The sequence below is a fragment of the Rhagoletis pomonella genome, unplaced genomic scaffold (assembly GCF_013731165.1).
Source record: "Rhagoletis pomonella isolate Grant_MI unplaced genomic scaffold, Rhpom_1.0 Rhpom_scaffold_00005, whole genome shotgun sequence".
NCBI lineage: Eukaryota > Metazoa > Arthropoda > Insecta > Diptera > Tephritidae > Rhagoletis > Rhagoletis pomonella.
In genome coordinates this window covers 79,434,899-79,452,722 of record NW_023458559.1, presented here as the reverse complement: position 1 = coordinate 79,452,722, position 17,824 = coordinate 79,434,899, and the positions used below count along the sequence as shown (strand labels likewise).

The following is a 17,824-nucleotide window of genomic DNA, read 5'->3' as shown; positions in this document are numbered from 1 at the left end:
TTTGTTGCTATTTGTTCGCAACTTTTTTCTATGATATTGTCGGCTACTGGATTTGCTGTTCCTTTTAAAGTATTTTTCTGAACCCGACAGTGCTTTTACTAATCCTCCTTGTGACTTGTTGCCGCTTACTGGCATGTCGCCTTTGTTCCTGGCTTTTTCTTGACATGATAGAATAATTTTTTACATTTTCTTGCGTAAGCGTGCTTTAAATATGCTGAAGCCAAGACGATACGTTTTAGCTATCATAATGCCAAAATAGTTCAATTAAACTGTAGCGGTTTGAAGCTGAAACGAGAAGTTTAGAAATATTTCGCCTCTAATAAATAGCCTCCGCTAATAGAGGCCAAATTTCTCGTTTACATGTTGTGTATCCTGAAGTAGAGGCAAACAGGAGGTGAATAAAAACACATGTGCTATTAGCGGAGGTTCTCGCGATTTGTTCCATTTGAGAACTTGATTTCATTGCTTTGCATCAAGTGCGATGTTAAAATCAAAAATAAAACAACTTATTGTTAGTGATATTTCCAGTAAATCGGAGAATCTCAAAGCTTTTAACCGCAACTCGAAGAAATTAATGGCAAACTCGAATCGTGCAGATTTTGCCCGAAGCACAGAGACTCCTAGAGCCGGAAATTTGGCAAGCCTACCCGTGAGGTTTACTTTTACCTTGCTTATGTTTATATATTTCATAATATATGTATGCAAATGAGTGATGTATAAAAAAGCTACGACGGAAGGCTTTATCAAAATTATAAACTCTGCGAATTTTTGGCCATTTTTTTCAGTTTTTCGCAATTTACTCAAAATGTTGAGGGCGCTTAACCACAAAGCGGCCATGCTTATGAAAAAGGTAATCTGAATTGTAATCGATTCACTCCATAATGCCTACGAAATATAAAAAGGAGTTGAGTACTTTGCAATATACTCACTATACGAACATCGCCACATTCGCTCCGCATTAAATATCGTAAGCAACTTGAGCTAGGGTGATATTACGAAAATAAATAATTAAATAAAAACAAGTAATTTTGAAGCAAACAACAAAACCGACTTGCACTCTCATATAGAAATTTGAGAGTACCGTTAATTTCTTCGGTTAAAATCGGTTAACGGGTCCAAAATTATGCGGAAATATTCAAAAAAAAGAAAGCTCTTCAGGAAGTTGGTTAAAATTTGAATGCAAAATTTTATTACAGACAACGGAATAGGTGAGACTAAATAAAAGCTTGTAAAAGTAATTTTCAATCCCGACTCACTCTTCAAATTGAATTCTCATCAGCACAAAAATGCAATGTAAGCTTAAATGCGCCGTTAATGCTTGATGCCACTTATGATTTCCCCGACTGTTTCTTGTGGGAATACAATAAGTCTAAGATTTACCACCAAATCTTGGGGCACTGCGTGAGCAAAGCCTTAGAGCATGGATAATTAGTTTTACAAATAAATATATTTAGGTGTTAAGGAATTTTAATGATAGTACAACAAGAACATAGCTTTTATCTTAGAAAAACACGCACGTATACAAGAAAATCTGATGAAATATGCATGCAAATGACTATTTATTTTGTATACAACAATGCACATTTGGCATTTCTTTGCCATCATAAAATACACATTAAGATTTTTGTATTTTAAGTACATAGATACACGTTTGTTTGAGGTGTAAATATGCGCATATGCTATGTAGTATGTACACTTGTGGTGCGAAAACATATATTAAACATTAAAATCAGGTGTTGGTTAAACAAATGCGATTTCAACAATGTGACAAAAGTGCAAAGACTAACCACACAAAAAAAAACACAAACAAATACAAGCAAATAAACAACAACACTAATGCACAAAGCAGCCTGAAAGCGAATAATCGGGTGAAAAAAGTAACATCACACAGGAACAAACAAGCAAATATAATTTAACCTTGGAGTTGCATATTTGTTGCCACAGAAGCACACATACTCGTACGCCTATGTATGTAGAAATGAGCCAACTACAAATAATAACACACATACATACTCGCATTTACGCACATAAATACCCAATTTGCCACATGGCGAAGACGACGTCGCTCTGGTGAATTCGTTTGGGTGAACTCGAAACGAATGCGTTTCTTCGAACCCACAAGTTTTTTGAGGAACCTTCGGTCTGGGTTGGACAAGTTCTACGCCCACATTATTATATATCTAAGTCTAAATAAAAATCATTTATTTGGATAGTAAACTGTTTTTATTATGACAATTTTTTATGAACTATTATTATTAAGACGCCTACATCTTTTTTCAGTTTTCATAATAATCTTCATAATAATTTTTTTATATTTTTTTTTATAAAGGTATAGTTTACTCTATTGGCCTTATTAATAAAAAATAAAATTTGTGGGTATGAAGATTTTTACATTTGGTATAAAACTGTAATTTTACTTTAAATTTGTTATAAATTTTGAGCATCGCTTTGCAGTTCGCTGATATATCGTTTTTGCGGGCTGTAGGGGAGTCGTTTTGCGACCCGAGTAAGTTTTTGCGGCCCGCCGGCGAACTGTGCTTTTCATCCGACGGCGAGTTCGCCGGCGAGTCGTTTGCGACCGTCGCCGGCGGCGAACGAATTGTTCACCATAACGAGTCGGAAACGACGTCATTTGGCAAATTGGGTATTTATGCATTTATACGAGTATTTGCTTTTAGCGCGCCGAAAAAACAAGGTGTTCGCCTGCCAAATCTACAACAGCAACGACAACAACAAAAATGCTCAGAGTAATCCAGCGGTGCGACGCGGAATAAAGAATTTTGTCAAAAAGCATTTGCAAGCTCATTAAAATTCCACACCAAAGTGAGTAACTAAAGAAGCAGAGAAAACGAGGAAGGGAAGAATAAGTGGACTGTGGAAAAAATTGTCAAAAATAAAAGCAGCAGCGCCAGCCACTCATGAAGAGTGAGTAGTAAAACCATTTCAAATGCAAGCAGCCCTCTTTCGCAGACAGCCATGCCAACCTAGTCAATGTGGCTGGCAATGCGACTGCCAGATCGAGGTAATAAAAAAATTCTTAATCAAATATTTAACACGTTGCATTTGCAGCAAATGAAACGAAAACGAATAACCAGCTGAACGGTGGCAAAGTAGCCGCGAAGACGCACCTGAGACCCCTTGCTCGACGACCGCTGAGTGCGTCGGCAGGCAACAAGGCGCAGGGTGACGACCACTGTTGCAGTTGAGAATTTTCAAAAAGTCGCAAAAAAGGAGTCATTGACGAAAAAAAGGGTCACCGTATTATTTTTGCTTTTCTTTACTAGTAAAAGAATAAATCCGTTGAATTTAAAAAGAAAATAGCGGGACAAGCTTTGCACTAAACAGAGTTGCAAGCATACACATAAATCTAGTTGCTGCTAGGAGAAGAGTTGCATTTCCTTTAAAAGTTTTAAGTGATGCATTTTTTCGTACTTACAGGAGGAAAAATTTTTTAATAGCATGGTTCTGCTAACATTTCCTTAAAAAAAAAATATCTGAAAAGGGGGCAAAAATCGCACATAATTTTGGAAAAGGGTCAAAAAATCAAAATTTTCAAATAGTCGGGTCAAAGGGTATTGGCGCTTAAAAAGGGTCAAATTGTCCCTTTAGTCGCACAACCGCAACACTGGTGACGACTATGCCGCTGCGTAATGAAGCAGCATAAAACATTAGCAGAAAAGCGCAAGTGAGGAGAATGAGCTGCGTGTACCCGCAGAGCTATAACGTAGTAGCTGCCACCGTCAGCGCTGTTTCAGTCAGCCGCGTTTGTTAAGCCCCAACCCCAACGCACCGCCAGCATCATCAGCCCTCCTGTTTATTGCAAGCATACGAAAGGCAAATGTCGCGAATTATTTGGAGTGTAAATTGAAAGCAGTTGCGCGGCAGGGTGAAGGACTGACAATTTGAGTGCACATGCAAAGCAGCTAAAGCGCTCCACATTTTTATTTGTTTCAAAGGTGCGAAATCGTTGACTTTTTTGTTTCGTTTCGCCAGTGATTGTTAATTTTGTTTAATTTGTTTGTTCGGCGTTGTTCGGTGTGTTTTACCTCGGTAGTGGGTAGCTGTTAGGTTGTCCTTTACTTGAAATACGCTCTTATCTTTTATGAGCGCTCTTCTGAATTTGAATGAGTTCAATGTGAACATAAAATGAATAGAAGTGACATTACATTTTATGTTTGCTTTTTATGGAAAAACGTTCAAATTACTTAGTGTGTACGTGGAAAACGTGTGAAATTATTGTGCCTTAAGTTATACTCATTGCAAGTATAATAAATGTACTCGTTAAACAATCTAAATGAGGTAAACAAGTAAATATCAAGTTAAACAAAAATCTTATTAGCAAAAATTTCTTCGATGAAAAGTTGATACTGTCCATTATGTTAACTTAAATGAAATATGATTTTTAGGTTTTGGATCGTGGATCTAACTGTGCAAGTAAAAACCTAATTTTCTTCGCCCCTTGCCCAAGGTTTCCCTAAATTCCTTAGCGTTCTCAAGGACGAAAATCGTATCCATGCATCATCATCTCGGTGAATAACTGCCAACCATTTTTTTTTTGTTAAATACTAATCAGGAAGCGATTGCAAAATATTTAGCAATTTGTTGATCTCTAAAATATGCGACACTCCTCTCATCATTCATTTTCTGGCTTAAATACAATTGTTATTAGTTTATTAGCATTTTGTATGACAGCCGACAACGTTTCTTACAAACAAATTAGATTGTTGAAGATTTCAAAGAATTCTTACGCAACAAATGTGCACTAAAAATAACATAAATATGTACAGATACCTCAACCTCAACTAAAAGTGAAATAAATCACAACCGCTTGCAATGGCCAAAAGCTGCAAGCTGAAACGATCGTGTGAGCGTGTGCAATGTGATGTATGAATGCCAAAGCGTGGGCTGTGGTTGCGGCTGTAGCAGTGTCAGCGGCTTTGGCAACGCTGACTACATTTACTCAAAATATTTGCAACAGCAAAAAGTTTCGAAATAAGGAAATACCAAGAAAATCAAAATAGTTAAAAAAAAGAGTGTTGGGGTACGCCTTAAGAATTATTAAACAATTAGCAAGCAGCAGGCGTAGAACGCCAAACTAAATAGCAAAAGAAATGAAAAATCGAAAAGGCCGTACCCAGCTCCACACAGCCTTGCACTACTACTGTGTTCATACAACATTTCCTTATACATACTTATGTACTAATGCATATACATAGGTATTGCATGTGCCGGAGAACACACAGCAGACACGTCGGCTTTTTCTTGAGTGGTTCTCACAGGTACTAACGTACATAAAAATAAAAACAGAATCATCATAGTTTCTTTGGCTCCGAACTGCCAACTACTGACTGACTAATGTACCGTGCTGCAGCAATATTTTGCACTTCTTAAGGGCTGTGTGGTTCTTGTTGTCAGTGGGTGTTACCCATTTGCTGTCTCATCAGTATGCCACATAGGCGTGCGAATGTGAAGCAATGCAATCGGCAGCCACGGTGGCAGCGACAAATGTAAATTTGCAAAAAACAAAAACTTGCAATAATGTTGTTCCATGAAGAGTGTAAGTACTTTTGTTTGCACGAGTGTCTATACTCACATATAGTATCTATATATATGCATAAATACCATTTGATTCGGCTGATCAAACTTAGTACCGGCTGGCTTGCTTGCCGCTACTTTGGAATATCTGGAATGCACAAACATATGTACATATTAAAAAAAAAATATTATTTAAATCACAAGCTATGCGTATTTTCTATTTCTGCAGTTTTTTTTCAAGAACACCTTTTTTTAGATTTTATTACCCTTTGAGCACGTATGCAAATAATCTTGCTTGTTTGCAGAAATAATTGACTTTTGTATTTTGGTTATCCACTCTTTGGGCATGCTTAATGGAATCGAAGTTGAATAAAGAGCCACACTGATTGAATTACGTCGATTTGAGACTTTAATACAAGGTTTACAATATGCGTCCCCACAGGAGAGGATAGCTATGAAGACGATGGAAATCCACTAATGGTTCAAAGGAAGTGTAATAAATCAATGCAGGTCTGTGCTTGTGGAACCTGCGGATCAGTCGGTTATATTGTCTGCGGCAATACTAAACCGGCCTAAGTGGGTTTGTCCATCAATCGTTTTCGCCAAGCTCAACTAACGTTAGACCCAGGCAATGTGCTCTTTCGACGGGGACCAAAGGGACAGGCCGAACACTGGTTGGATATACCGGGATCGATTTGGATAGGTAGAAGTTGAGACGGCTATAGTATACTGACTATAATTGGGCCAGAGTAACGTTGGTCTCACGTGGCAGCTGAAGTTCGTTGTCTGCAGTAACTGGAGATTGGGCTTCTATCACAGCATTCATGGCACAAGAGTCGCAGAAGGTGGTGACGGACTCTCTATCAATGCCGTTGACAGCTTGTCTATACAGACTGTCGGGTCTAATGGTTGTTCTGTGTAGGTCTGGACTGCGTCCTTATACTCAAAAGGATGCCTTCTGACGAATTTGGGTGAAGGCTCCTTCTCAAGCGGGGATAGGACACCACCCTGTAGAGCCACGTATTTAATTCTCCTTAGTTTAGAAGTTTGATCTCGAAAGGTTACTGTCGATTGCCGACATATCAGATAATTCGTTGTTCACCGTCTGAATCCTTGCAGTGGAGAGGAAGCCTCAATGACTTCTAGTAGCGTGGAATGACAGACAGTGTCAACCGCCTTTGACAAATCCTACGCTACTAGGACCGTTATCTCATATGGGCGGTTTCGGTTAAGGCCGATAAGACACCCCTTGGTTGGCTACCTTTCCCGGTATCTGGAATTAAGAGGGTGGCCAATGACAGACAAAGGACCATGGTAAGATATCTTCTCCCACCGGACCCAAATTTTTCAGCATCTGCATGCATATTCCTTCGGGACCAAAAACTTAGGAAGCTTTTCCCTTCCCGATGGCCGCCTGGACTTACCGGCACTGTTTTTTAGCATTTTGTGAAACCTTCTGCTAACTCGACGCTTGGCCTTATACACCGAAGGGTGCAATGTAAATTGCTGGCTAAAATAGCTCGCACATTTCTTAGGGGCGACGTGGGCGGCGGATGAGATTTCCACTATGTCTTCCCGGCCCTGGGGATTGTACAAGGACCTCATGGTTGACCAGAGTTTACTCGTACCAGAGGCAAAATTGCAGGTCTTTTCAAGTAAAAGCAAAGTGGATAAGCTGTTTCTCAAATTCTACGCAAGAAAATTGATTTTTCGCGTTCCCGTACTTCTGTTTTATTTCCTTCTCTCCTTAAAGGTAAGGTCAGTAAGCTAAAAGCAAAATCCTCGCGATCAGAAAAGGGATTATCTTCAAATTATTTTTTTAATTCCTTAATCTAGATCCAAGAGTTTATGGTGGAGTTTGTATTTTCCGGTGGATACAAATGTATGTTTTCCACTGCATCTCGAAATTTGTAATTTTATCAACGCTTAAGTTTTGGCTTCCTTCTCTACCGTGATCGCCTGAGAGAAAATACGCCGTCTGAGCTTATCGGAGCTCAAACTACTGTTCGGCATTATTTCTGTGCTCCCGCGCGAAAAAGAATAACATAAAGATTTCGAAAATAAGCTGAGATCACCAAAGCCAAAAAAAATTTTAGTCAACACTTGTGCACAGAAATAAAGACCTTAATTTAGCTCGAAAAGGACCAAAATGGCAACACTGGGCGCACTAATTATGAAATAGTCATACGCTGAATTTTGTCAATGATGTGAGAATAGGGCTGTTTGATCGCCACAAATCTGAAAAAAGTATTAGGTGCCCCAACCTCCTAACAACAAGCAATATCTAGTTATATGCTCCTCATACTGCCAAATCTGGAAACAGGTGCCTGTCTACACTAAAAATGTAAATACAGGCATATCTGTGCCATTTTATTAAAACAACTTAAGCGACGTTAGAAGGCCTGACTTTGAATTAAAAAATAATAAGTTTCCCTTGAATTTTTATTTGTTTATTTTTATTAAGTTTTTATTCAAAGGGCATCTTAAACTGCGGCTATAATAAGTTAATCATTAAAATATTGTTTAGGAACCCAATGAAATTTTGCTTTGAAGGCAAAATGGCCTATCTCGAGATAAGTTGTTTCAATAGAATGCCACAGATATGTATAGGCAGATACATACATACATATGTATGTACATAAGAACATTTCATGCGTTTCGTCAATGCAATTTCGTCTCTTGTTAGCGGCGAATGTCATGTTGTGTAAGCAGTACGCATTGTGCTAGTAGCGCCAGCTAAAATTGTTGTTGTCGTTGTTGAATTGCTTCGTTCCAGTGAGTTGTATTGTTGTTGTAACGTTGTCCCTTTCCATTCCCGACTTCCTTGCGATTGCTGCTCTCATTGTTTTCGAATAGTTGTTGTTGGCATGCAATTGCAGTTAACGGCAGCACACCACAATCGAATAACAAATGCAGAGCTGGAAGGAAGCATTCAATGCAATCAATTCACCAGACGCTGGCGCGGCCACCAAATTATAATAAAGTGAGCGCAAATAAATGAGAACCAAGGTACCTAAATAGAATTTTTTGTTCGCTGACAAGTGGGAAGCGCGGCTGCGTCATCACGATTTCTGCGCTGTCAATGCAATTCCCGCCGATGCTGCTACAACAACGTTGTTGACTGTGCCGTTTTTTTTATTGGTATGTATGTATTATGTACTTGCTGTTTGTTGCATGCATATTTAGTAACAATTTTATTGCTTCTGCTGCCGCCACCGTTCCGCCAATTGTTGTTTGCATTGCAGTCGATGATTGCTTTTTTCGGTTAAACCAATTTTTTTTTCTGGCAGCAAAAAAAAAAAACGTTTGGCATTGTTCGCTTAGTTGACAAGAAAAACAATAAAAATCGCCAGCAACACAACAATTGTTTAACCGTTTTCCGTTGCAGCATTATGTTACGTTGCTCTGAATTGCTTGCTACGCCGACTGAATGAATGAACGAAATTATTGCAAACACGTCGCTTTGATTTATTGTTGCATTGCGCATGAGTAATGGCGCACCAAGAAGTAAGCACACACACATACACACACACACACACATAAGCGTACTAATTCAGCCAAGTCTTCGCATGCATATTTACGATATTTACTAAAGTGGAATTGTCAAGGATATTTACATACCTCATCACATATGAATGCACAAATATATGTATATATGTCAGTGCAGTGCACCACGGTGACCATATTTATGAAAGCCGAATACGGGACAAAAAATAATTTTGCAAATTTTTTCCACACTGTTTTCCCTGAAACAGTATCCTTATATTAACATTACAAATTTGTAGGATAACTTTCTCCAGATTTTTACCCCGTAAAATTTGTAAAAAAAAATTCGTTAAATTTTAGTGTAGTTAAGTGCAATTTTAAGTCGGTAAGGCTTACCACTAATTTTTGGCAATTTTTTTTTTTGTTGACAGTGTTACCGATTTTTTTCATACAAAGTATGTATGTTCGACCTTTTTTTTTTTTGGAAGAGAAGTAAATGAACAACACTTTTCACTCGCATAATCAATTTTAATGACTTACAAAACTGCAAACCAAATTTTTTTCTAAAGATTCTAATTGAATAGTTTGAAATTTTGTTGAAACATTGTAGAATCAATTTTTATAGTTTTTGCACAACGTATTTGGAATTATATGGGTTTGTTAAAACTCATTAATAGGTATGCCAAATACAGGACATTAAAAGAAATACAGAACCAGGACAATGGGTCAAAAAAGAGGACTGACCCGTATAATATAGGACGGATGGTCACCGTACCCACATAGTGCATGTGCATATGCAAACGTATGTATGGGCAAGTATTTATAAGGCAAGTGCCAAGATGCAGCAGGCTGCCGAAAATTAGGTGACTAACCGCCGGCTTTTAGCGGCTTTCCACATTTTTTCAACAGTGTTCATTTTAGTAATCCGACGTCATATTTTTTAAATAGAGCGAAAGCTTCATCGGAGTACCACATGTTAGGAAAATGGGAGAAATACCGTAGGAGATTTTCATACATCGAAATAAAGCCATATTTTTTATGGGCTTCTAAAGAATATCTTCAGTGGTGAAAATGTACTAAAAGCTAGCACTGCGTGTTCGTATTTGAAAATCGGTGCAATGTTTGAGTTTCAGATTGCTATTCGGCTAGGCCATAGGCTTCAAAGACCAACGCCAACCAATGAAATATGTGTGTGGGAACTACCACAATAGGCACCCTGGTAGCTTTCCTTGAGGTAGAAGTAGCTTTTAACAAACTCCGTACAAAAACTATGCTTGAGATTGACGTCCAAGAGTGGTTAATGGAGATGCTTCGCAGCAGAAAGATTTCAGCAGAATTAGAAAGCTGCATACCTACGAGAAACCTCAGGAGGGGCACACCTAAGGATGAAGTAATTTCGTCACTTTTATGGCTTACCATTATCAACTAAGGACTGCGCAGCTCTAACCTGGATGGCGTGAAAGTAGTTTCATATACCGATAATGTGATAATTTTAGTACCCGGGATATTTCCATCAGCGGTGAGCAAAAATAAGCTCTAGGAAAACTAGACCGACGGGCAGAGCAGCGTAGTCTTAGAGTGAAATTAGAACCAAAAAACAACTAAACTAAACTAAAGCTGTTTACGGCCAGAAATAAAGTCCCCAGCTTTGAATTATCAAAGTTGAATGGTAAAACTCTATGATTAATGAGGGAAGTATTTGCGGGTCGTAATAGACCCTAAGCCGATTTAAATGCTTGTAAGCTTAGAGAAAAGAGTAAAGGATGCTTGGAATTGTACTTTTTCAAGCAACTATTCGGGAAGTCGTGAAGTCTTAGCCCTACACCTCATTTGTGCGTTCACATCTTGAGTATGCTACAATAATTTGGCGGCCTTTTCATCAGTTTAACATTGACAGGATTGAACGCGTTCAAAAGGTTTCCCTTAAATATGCTTTGCGATCTTTACATTTCACTGATCCCATCCCGTCATATAATTCTCGATTGCTTCTTTTAAATTTAAAATCTCTGGAAAGCAGGAGGTCTGTCCTCTCTTTAACTTTTGTTCTTAGCATTATCCAGGATGTTCTTGACTGTCCGGCCCTTTTAGAAAAATAAATTTTAATGTTCCGAGAAGGGAACTACGTAGTTACTATCCGTTTTATGGCAATAATAATAGAACTATCTATGCCCGTAATGCACCTCTTACCCGTACCTTAATTGAACTTAACCAGATCTCAGCTTTTATCGAGCTTGATTTTTCTTTACAAAGAAATGTTTTTGTCAATCTTTTGAACTCATTTTTTAACTAATGTTGCATTTTTACTTTTGTAAGTAGCCTGCAAGAATTATTGTTGATAGGCTACACAATAAATAAATAAATATATGTACTCTGGATATGCATAGCAGAGATACGTCGATCTGGTGCTACGGTTCCCTTACGTAATCAGTTCAATCATGCAAAACTAGGTGATATTACTCGCGTGTTTCTGGGGACTATAATGGCGATGACAACTTGCCCTATGGATGCCTCCAAATTAATTATAAATGTATTTCCTATAGACCTACATACATATAAGACTAAAAGCTTAAACAGACGGCAGAGTTTATCCGGATTAACTCGGACTTAATCCGGATCAACTGCAGTTAATTCCCGAGTTGATCCGCTCGGGAATTAACTGCAGTTGATCCGCCGTCTGTTTATGCTTTTAGATAACTGGATATATGGAGAGGAAGAATGAGCTGAACATTCTTAAAAATTTGGTGATGAGTATTCCTCAGTCGAGGGTCGGATTTATAATCTTTTTCATTATTTACATATCGACTGCTGAGTGGCAGATTGACCTATCCCGGCAGCCAGTTCGAAAACGCCCTATCTCAAAAAACTTTCCAAGAACGCTCTATTTCAGAATTTTATTGAAAAACACCCTATCTCAGAATTTGGTTGAAGAACGCCCTATCTCGGAATTCGGTTCAAAAACTCACTATCTCACTTCATTGATTCTCAAATGTATTGAAAATGTGCTGATATGGGGCGTTTTTGATTCGGCAGCTGAGATAGGGCGTTTTTGAAACGAATTCTGAAATAGGCTGTTCTTCAACCAAATTCTCAAATAGGGCGTTCTTGAAAAGTTTTTTGAGACAGGGCGTTTTCGAACTGGCTGCCGGGATAGGTCGATCTTCCACTCAGCAGTCTATATAGATAGTATTATATGAGAAGGTGATTAACCTTTATTATGGTCGTCATCATCCTTTGGGATTACAATAGATGTGTCGGTAATCTTTGACATCGGCTCTGCTATATAGTTGTTGACGTTCACTGCCATATTCATCGAGAGACAGTTCAACCATAGGCGAGTTAAAATAAGGTGATAGATAGCAGGAGTACAAAACCAAACATTTACATGTATTTTGTTTTTGCTTTAGCGGCATAAACTCTCAAAATCTGTAATAGTGTGTGTGTGGAAATTCAAACAAAATTTTTCCATTTGACATTAGAAGCCGTGAGGCGAAACGCATACAAAAAATCAGCTGATCTAGTAAGACCACCTTATATAAATTCGCCTTGGTTCAACCACTAAACTGACTGAAAAAATAGGTGTGCCAAAAAACGTTATTTTTATTTCACGTTTTTTATAAAAATGTCACACAGTGCTGACGGTTGTAAAAAATTTCATATGCAAAATTGGTAATTGCTATTATCTGCTTTTATAATGTCACATAATAGTGACGGAGTTTACGAAATAAGGAAAGAAAAAAGAACAAGTCATCCACCGGTTGGCCAACTGGCAACAGTAATGAATGTTTGGCTTTTCACGTTCGGTTATTTATGAGGGCAACTGCAACCAACGGATTTATTGATTAAGACAATACCAAATTGCAATTCGGCTGAGGCGTACACTTGTATGTACATTAATGTGGTCAAAAAAAAAAGTAAACTCAGAATTTTAATGCTCTCGCCCTCTAGGATTGTTCTATATCGATAAAATATATCACTATTTTTTTTATTTTGAAAAAAATATATCTGGAGGTCGCTCAAAGCGCTCAAAATTGTTCATGTATTTTATATGGGAAAAACAATTTTTGGAAGAAATGGTATATAATTCGTGAAAATCAATATTTTTCGATCGGAAAACTCTGGTTCTCATAAAGAGACTTCCAGTAATAATACCAAGTCGTTTATTTAACCATTCTTTATACTAAAGATATTTTATTAGGCCCCCATTGCATTTTCTGTTATTATGAAACAATTTTTAAATAAACAATTGGATATTATTAGTGGGAATCAACTAAGGAAAAATAGAGAAAGTAAACCATTTCTACGAAAAGTTGTTCTTTCCCCCTATAAAATACATGGAAAACTTTGAGCGCTTTGAGCGACCTGTCAATATTTTTTGATTTCAAAATAAAAAATAGGGGTATATTTTTTCCGGTATTGAACAATCCTAGGGGGTGAGAGCATTAAAAATTTCAACTTTACTTTTTCACATGCATATTTGGACCACCCTAATGTAAATACATAGGTATGTACATATATGGGGCGTTCCATACCAAAACGGACGGGGTTTACATTCCATGTGTTTGATTTGTTTAAAACTTTTAGGGTTGTTGCATAAACATAAATAATAAATAAATATGAAATTGGAGCTTGATTAATACATTTTTGAAAACTTAAAAGCAAAAACAAAAAGAAATCGATTTAATAGTTTTTCAAATATTTCGAGAATGGGGTGAGGAAAAAAATTAAAAAAAATCTCTGTGAAAAGAAATATTTAAACAATTTTTTTTTAATTTTTAACATACAAATTTTTTGATAAAAAAATTAGTTTCTGAAAATATGCCATCTCAAAAAAAAAATTAAAAAAACTCTACAATAATTTGTGTTATGAAATTTTTTTTACACCGAAGTTGAGTACATTACAAATCTACCAATTTTTTAATTTTTTTTAGAATTTTTTTGAGTATGCAGTCTTGTAGCCCATTAAATTGCAAGTTTTAAGCTACTGCAAAATCGCGTTGATTTTTAATATTTTTTATGCTGATGGCTTTTGCACTTTTTTCTTATGGAAGAAAATGCAAAAAATCGTTTTCAAAGAAAATTTACACCTATTAACACATATTTTGCTATGACTTAAAACTTGCACCTTATTATACTAATATTTAATGGCCTACAAAACTGCATACTCAAAAAATTTCTACAAAAATTTAAAAAATTTGCATATTTGTAATGTTCGAAACTTCGGTGTAAAAATATATGCATAACTCAAATTATTGTAGACGGCACCTTATAATACTATACATAAATATTGCGAAATACTCAGAGCTACCATTGTGATTTTTTTCAATTTTTCTTTTAACAAAAAAATTTTATGAGACAAATTTTTCAACAAAAAAAAAATTTTTAATATTTATTTTCATAGAGATTTTTTTCAAATTTTTTCCTCGCCCCGTTCTCGAGATATTTGGAAAACTATTAAAAATAGTTTTTGTTTTTATGCAGTGATGTTTTTAAAAATGTATTAATCAAGCTCAAATTTCATATTTAATTATTATTTATGTTTATGCATCAACCCCAAAAATTTGAAACAAATCAAACACATGAAGTGGGAAGCCCGTCCGTTTTGGTATGTACCGCCCCACATACATCTACACATATTCACCGTGGAAGTACGGGAGACGGTCGTTTGCGCAGTACGAATCTCCAGGGATGAACGGCTTATGGCCGATTCTACTACAAAAAGCAAAAGGTATTTTAACTGCAATTCTAACCATCTGCATGAAGGAAAACTTTTGTTTGAGGAGGCGAGCCTATCTACTTATGTCAAGTTTATTCCAAAACAAGGAAACAAAGACTACACCCCTCGAAATCTTTTCGTCCGGTTAACCTAATATCGGATGGAAAAAATCGATCAAAATTATCGAAATCGGTTGACGTGGTCCAAAGTTCCGACGAATTGATGAGCTCCTTTTTTTTTGAAGTCGGTTAAAAAGACGAACACTTTTTGCCAAGAAAAAAAGGGAAATATTTGGTTACAACTATTCCTAAAGTGACGCGTCACGCGGACGCACCCCCCGTTGGCACCCTAATTAAGGGAAGGCCGTTTGCTTTTGGCTCTAATAAAGGCACTATTAGGGCTATACACGTTATTTTTTTTTTCTATTTCAAGCGAGCGAAGAATTTACATACATGTACATTTCTACAATTGATTTACAAACAAAAACTGGCACAGATTCCATTCATTTTGTCGCAAGCAAACCAATATCGCTGACTATAATTTCCTTTGTTAATTTGCCACTCTTCTTCATGCCGAACACTTGCATAGAGTCAAGTACTTTGATGCCACTTCGCACTACTCCAAACGCGATACGTTTGCCATTCAACACCCTCAGTGGTTTAAGGCTCATTGAGAATCTCAAGGCATTCTGCCTAAGGGCGTCCTGATTGTCCAGCGAGAAGGACAAAGTGCCCGGAAGATTGTGATCCAACGCACGCATGTCGTACTCAATGCGCTCGGGTTTGAGTTTCTGTCCTTCAGGCAATTGCAAACAACAATCAAGCCAGAGGCCGGGGAATAGTCGATTTACAAGTATATTATTTTTATCTCGATAGTGGCAGGTGCGCACAAAGGCCAACACCACCTGTGGGCAGGCTTCAGTGTACAATTGCACTGTGAGGCGACCTGCCGGTCGTAGGCCTTTCACATAGAAATCAAGGTAAATTACAGGTCGCAGCAACCGTTGCAACTGTGAGCATGGTGGCATTTGTAGTTGACTATACTTGGCCAATATTTGTGCGGGAACTACAAATTCTACGGAGTCTTTTTTCACTCGACGCAACAAATGCGGAGCGACATGGGTGTCCAGAGTAGTGCCGATAGTCTTCAGTAGTTGTCCGAATTTCTTATTGTCCTTCTCCAGAAGGCGCTTCTGCAACACCATGTAATGCACACGTGATCTTGCCACAGTAGGCATTTTATCTCGGAATGTATTCAGTGGGCCGCCGATGCGCGAAACCATATTAACGCTGCGTAGTAGCTCGTTGTTCATGCGCCGAATGCGTTCGAAGGCATTGCAGTCATCGCGTAAGTTTGGTGCACGTAACGCTTCTCTGATGTTGAGTTTTGGCGATGTGTTGTCCACTCGTGGCTTGACGTTCGCTATCATTTCTTTGTAGTTTTTTCGTCTAAGCCTGCGCTTATTTTCGGACAATCTTATGTATTTGGCCATTCAAAAGCAGATCGAATATACATAAAACTAAATATTAATTATTAATTTATATTTTGCTTTTGTTAGACCAGAAATAATTGAAATTTTATCGTAAGCAAATTTAATTTCGATATAAACTGACAGGGAAATTTTTTTGGATTCTGCCAGAAACTCAGAGCCTACAAACACTTGAAGCTCAGTTATGCAAGACTGAGACTTGACTTGATTTACCTAAACTTACTTGGAAATGATTACTCTTCGTGTCATCTATTGCTTTTTCTTTTTTTTTTATCCTCAGCATTTGTATTCGTACACGCAAAATTGTAAACGTTTAATTTGTTTGGGGTAAAATTGGATAAAAATTACAATTGAAATAAATTTATTTAAGCGTATCAAATTGTGATTTTTTTATTTAATTTTCTGTCATTATTTGAAACTTTGTTTTTCGATAGCCATATGAAATGCATTTCGTGGTCTAAAGTATAAAACCGCGTATCGCCATTCTGCAAAACCGCGTAACTGACATTGGCTACCAAAGATTAGATTTGCTCACATTTTTACTTTTTTTACTTTAAACGACGATTTATATAAAAAGATAATTGTTGTAGGCATATTTGGAATATTTTTATTAAAAATTAGTGAAAAAAATTCAATGGCAGCATGATTCTCTCAAAAATCTATGGTTCTCTAGTTCGTTAAAAAATCCAATGGAAACCGCTATGCATTCTCAATTGCCATTGTGAAAAGCTCTTTAGACATAAAGCACTTGAGTTTGTTCTAAATGGAGATGTAAATAATGTTGCCTCCACATTTGCAGTGGCCAACTGAGCAAAGCACTGGCGTGCCATTCGAGAAATCCGACATCGAGTCCTGGGGCAGCGGAATTTTGTCTTTCTTTTAATATAATTTTTTCCCTTTCTGAATTTAATTTTTAGACTTTATGATTAAAAAATAAAAAAATTATTTTTGTATTTTTATGTTTTAAATGAAAACTAGTTTTATTAGTTTCATCTAATTTTTGTCTAACAACATATTTTAAATTTTTTTTTTATAATTTTAAGATTAGATGTGTATGTATATTTTATATTTAGAAAAATAATTGTTTCTTAATTTCTAGAAGCTATTTTTTTTTTAATTAATTTTTTTTTAAATAAATTTTTATTTTAAATTTAGATTTTATTTTTAAAAGAAAAATATATATAGGTGGACATATATGTTTTTAAATCTCATTCTATTTTTAGAAACTAATTTTATTTTCTTATTGTAATTATTTTTTCTTTTGCTGATTTAAGTTTTAGATTTTATTGCTTTTAAAATAAAAACATTTTTCTTCAATTCCATTTAAATTTCAGGAACTTTTTCCTATTCAGGCCATAAATAACAAAAACAAACAACTTTTTTTCTGCTTTGTAACTTTTTATAAAATATTTAGATTATATGTATTGTTATCTATATTTAGAATTTTATTTTTTAATTTCATTTAATTTTTTGGAACATCCTTTTTTTCATTTTTAATTTAGATCACTTCTATTATTTGGATTTTATTGTTTTAAAAAGGAGCATATTTTTTTAGTTGTTATAACCTTTTTTTAGTTTCATTTTCTTTTTATTATTAGTTT

General features: G+C 36.4%; 1 protein-coding gene across 1 annotated transcript; it reads right to left on the bottom strand.

The window, feature by feature from the left end:
- Positions 1–15,236: 15,236 nt before the first annotated feature.
- On the bottom strand, positions 15,237–16,226 carry LOC118740239. The gene has a single exon (XM_036471736.1). The coding sequence runs from the start codon at positions 16,224–16,226 to the stop codon at positions 15,237–15,239; it is 990 nt and encodes a 329-aa protein (XP_036327629.1).
- Between the last annotated feature and the right edge of the window lie 1,598 nt (positions 16,227–17,824).

Bases quoted from the DNA above. Each gene is read 5' to 3' on its own strand.
- LOC118740239 (XM_036471736.1), bottom strand. From the start codon at position 16,226: ATGGCCAAATACATAAGATTGTCCGAAAATAAGCGCAGGCTTAGACGA.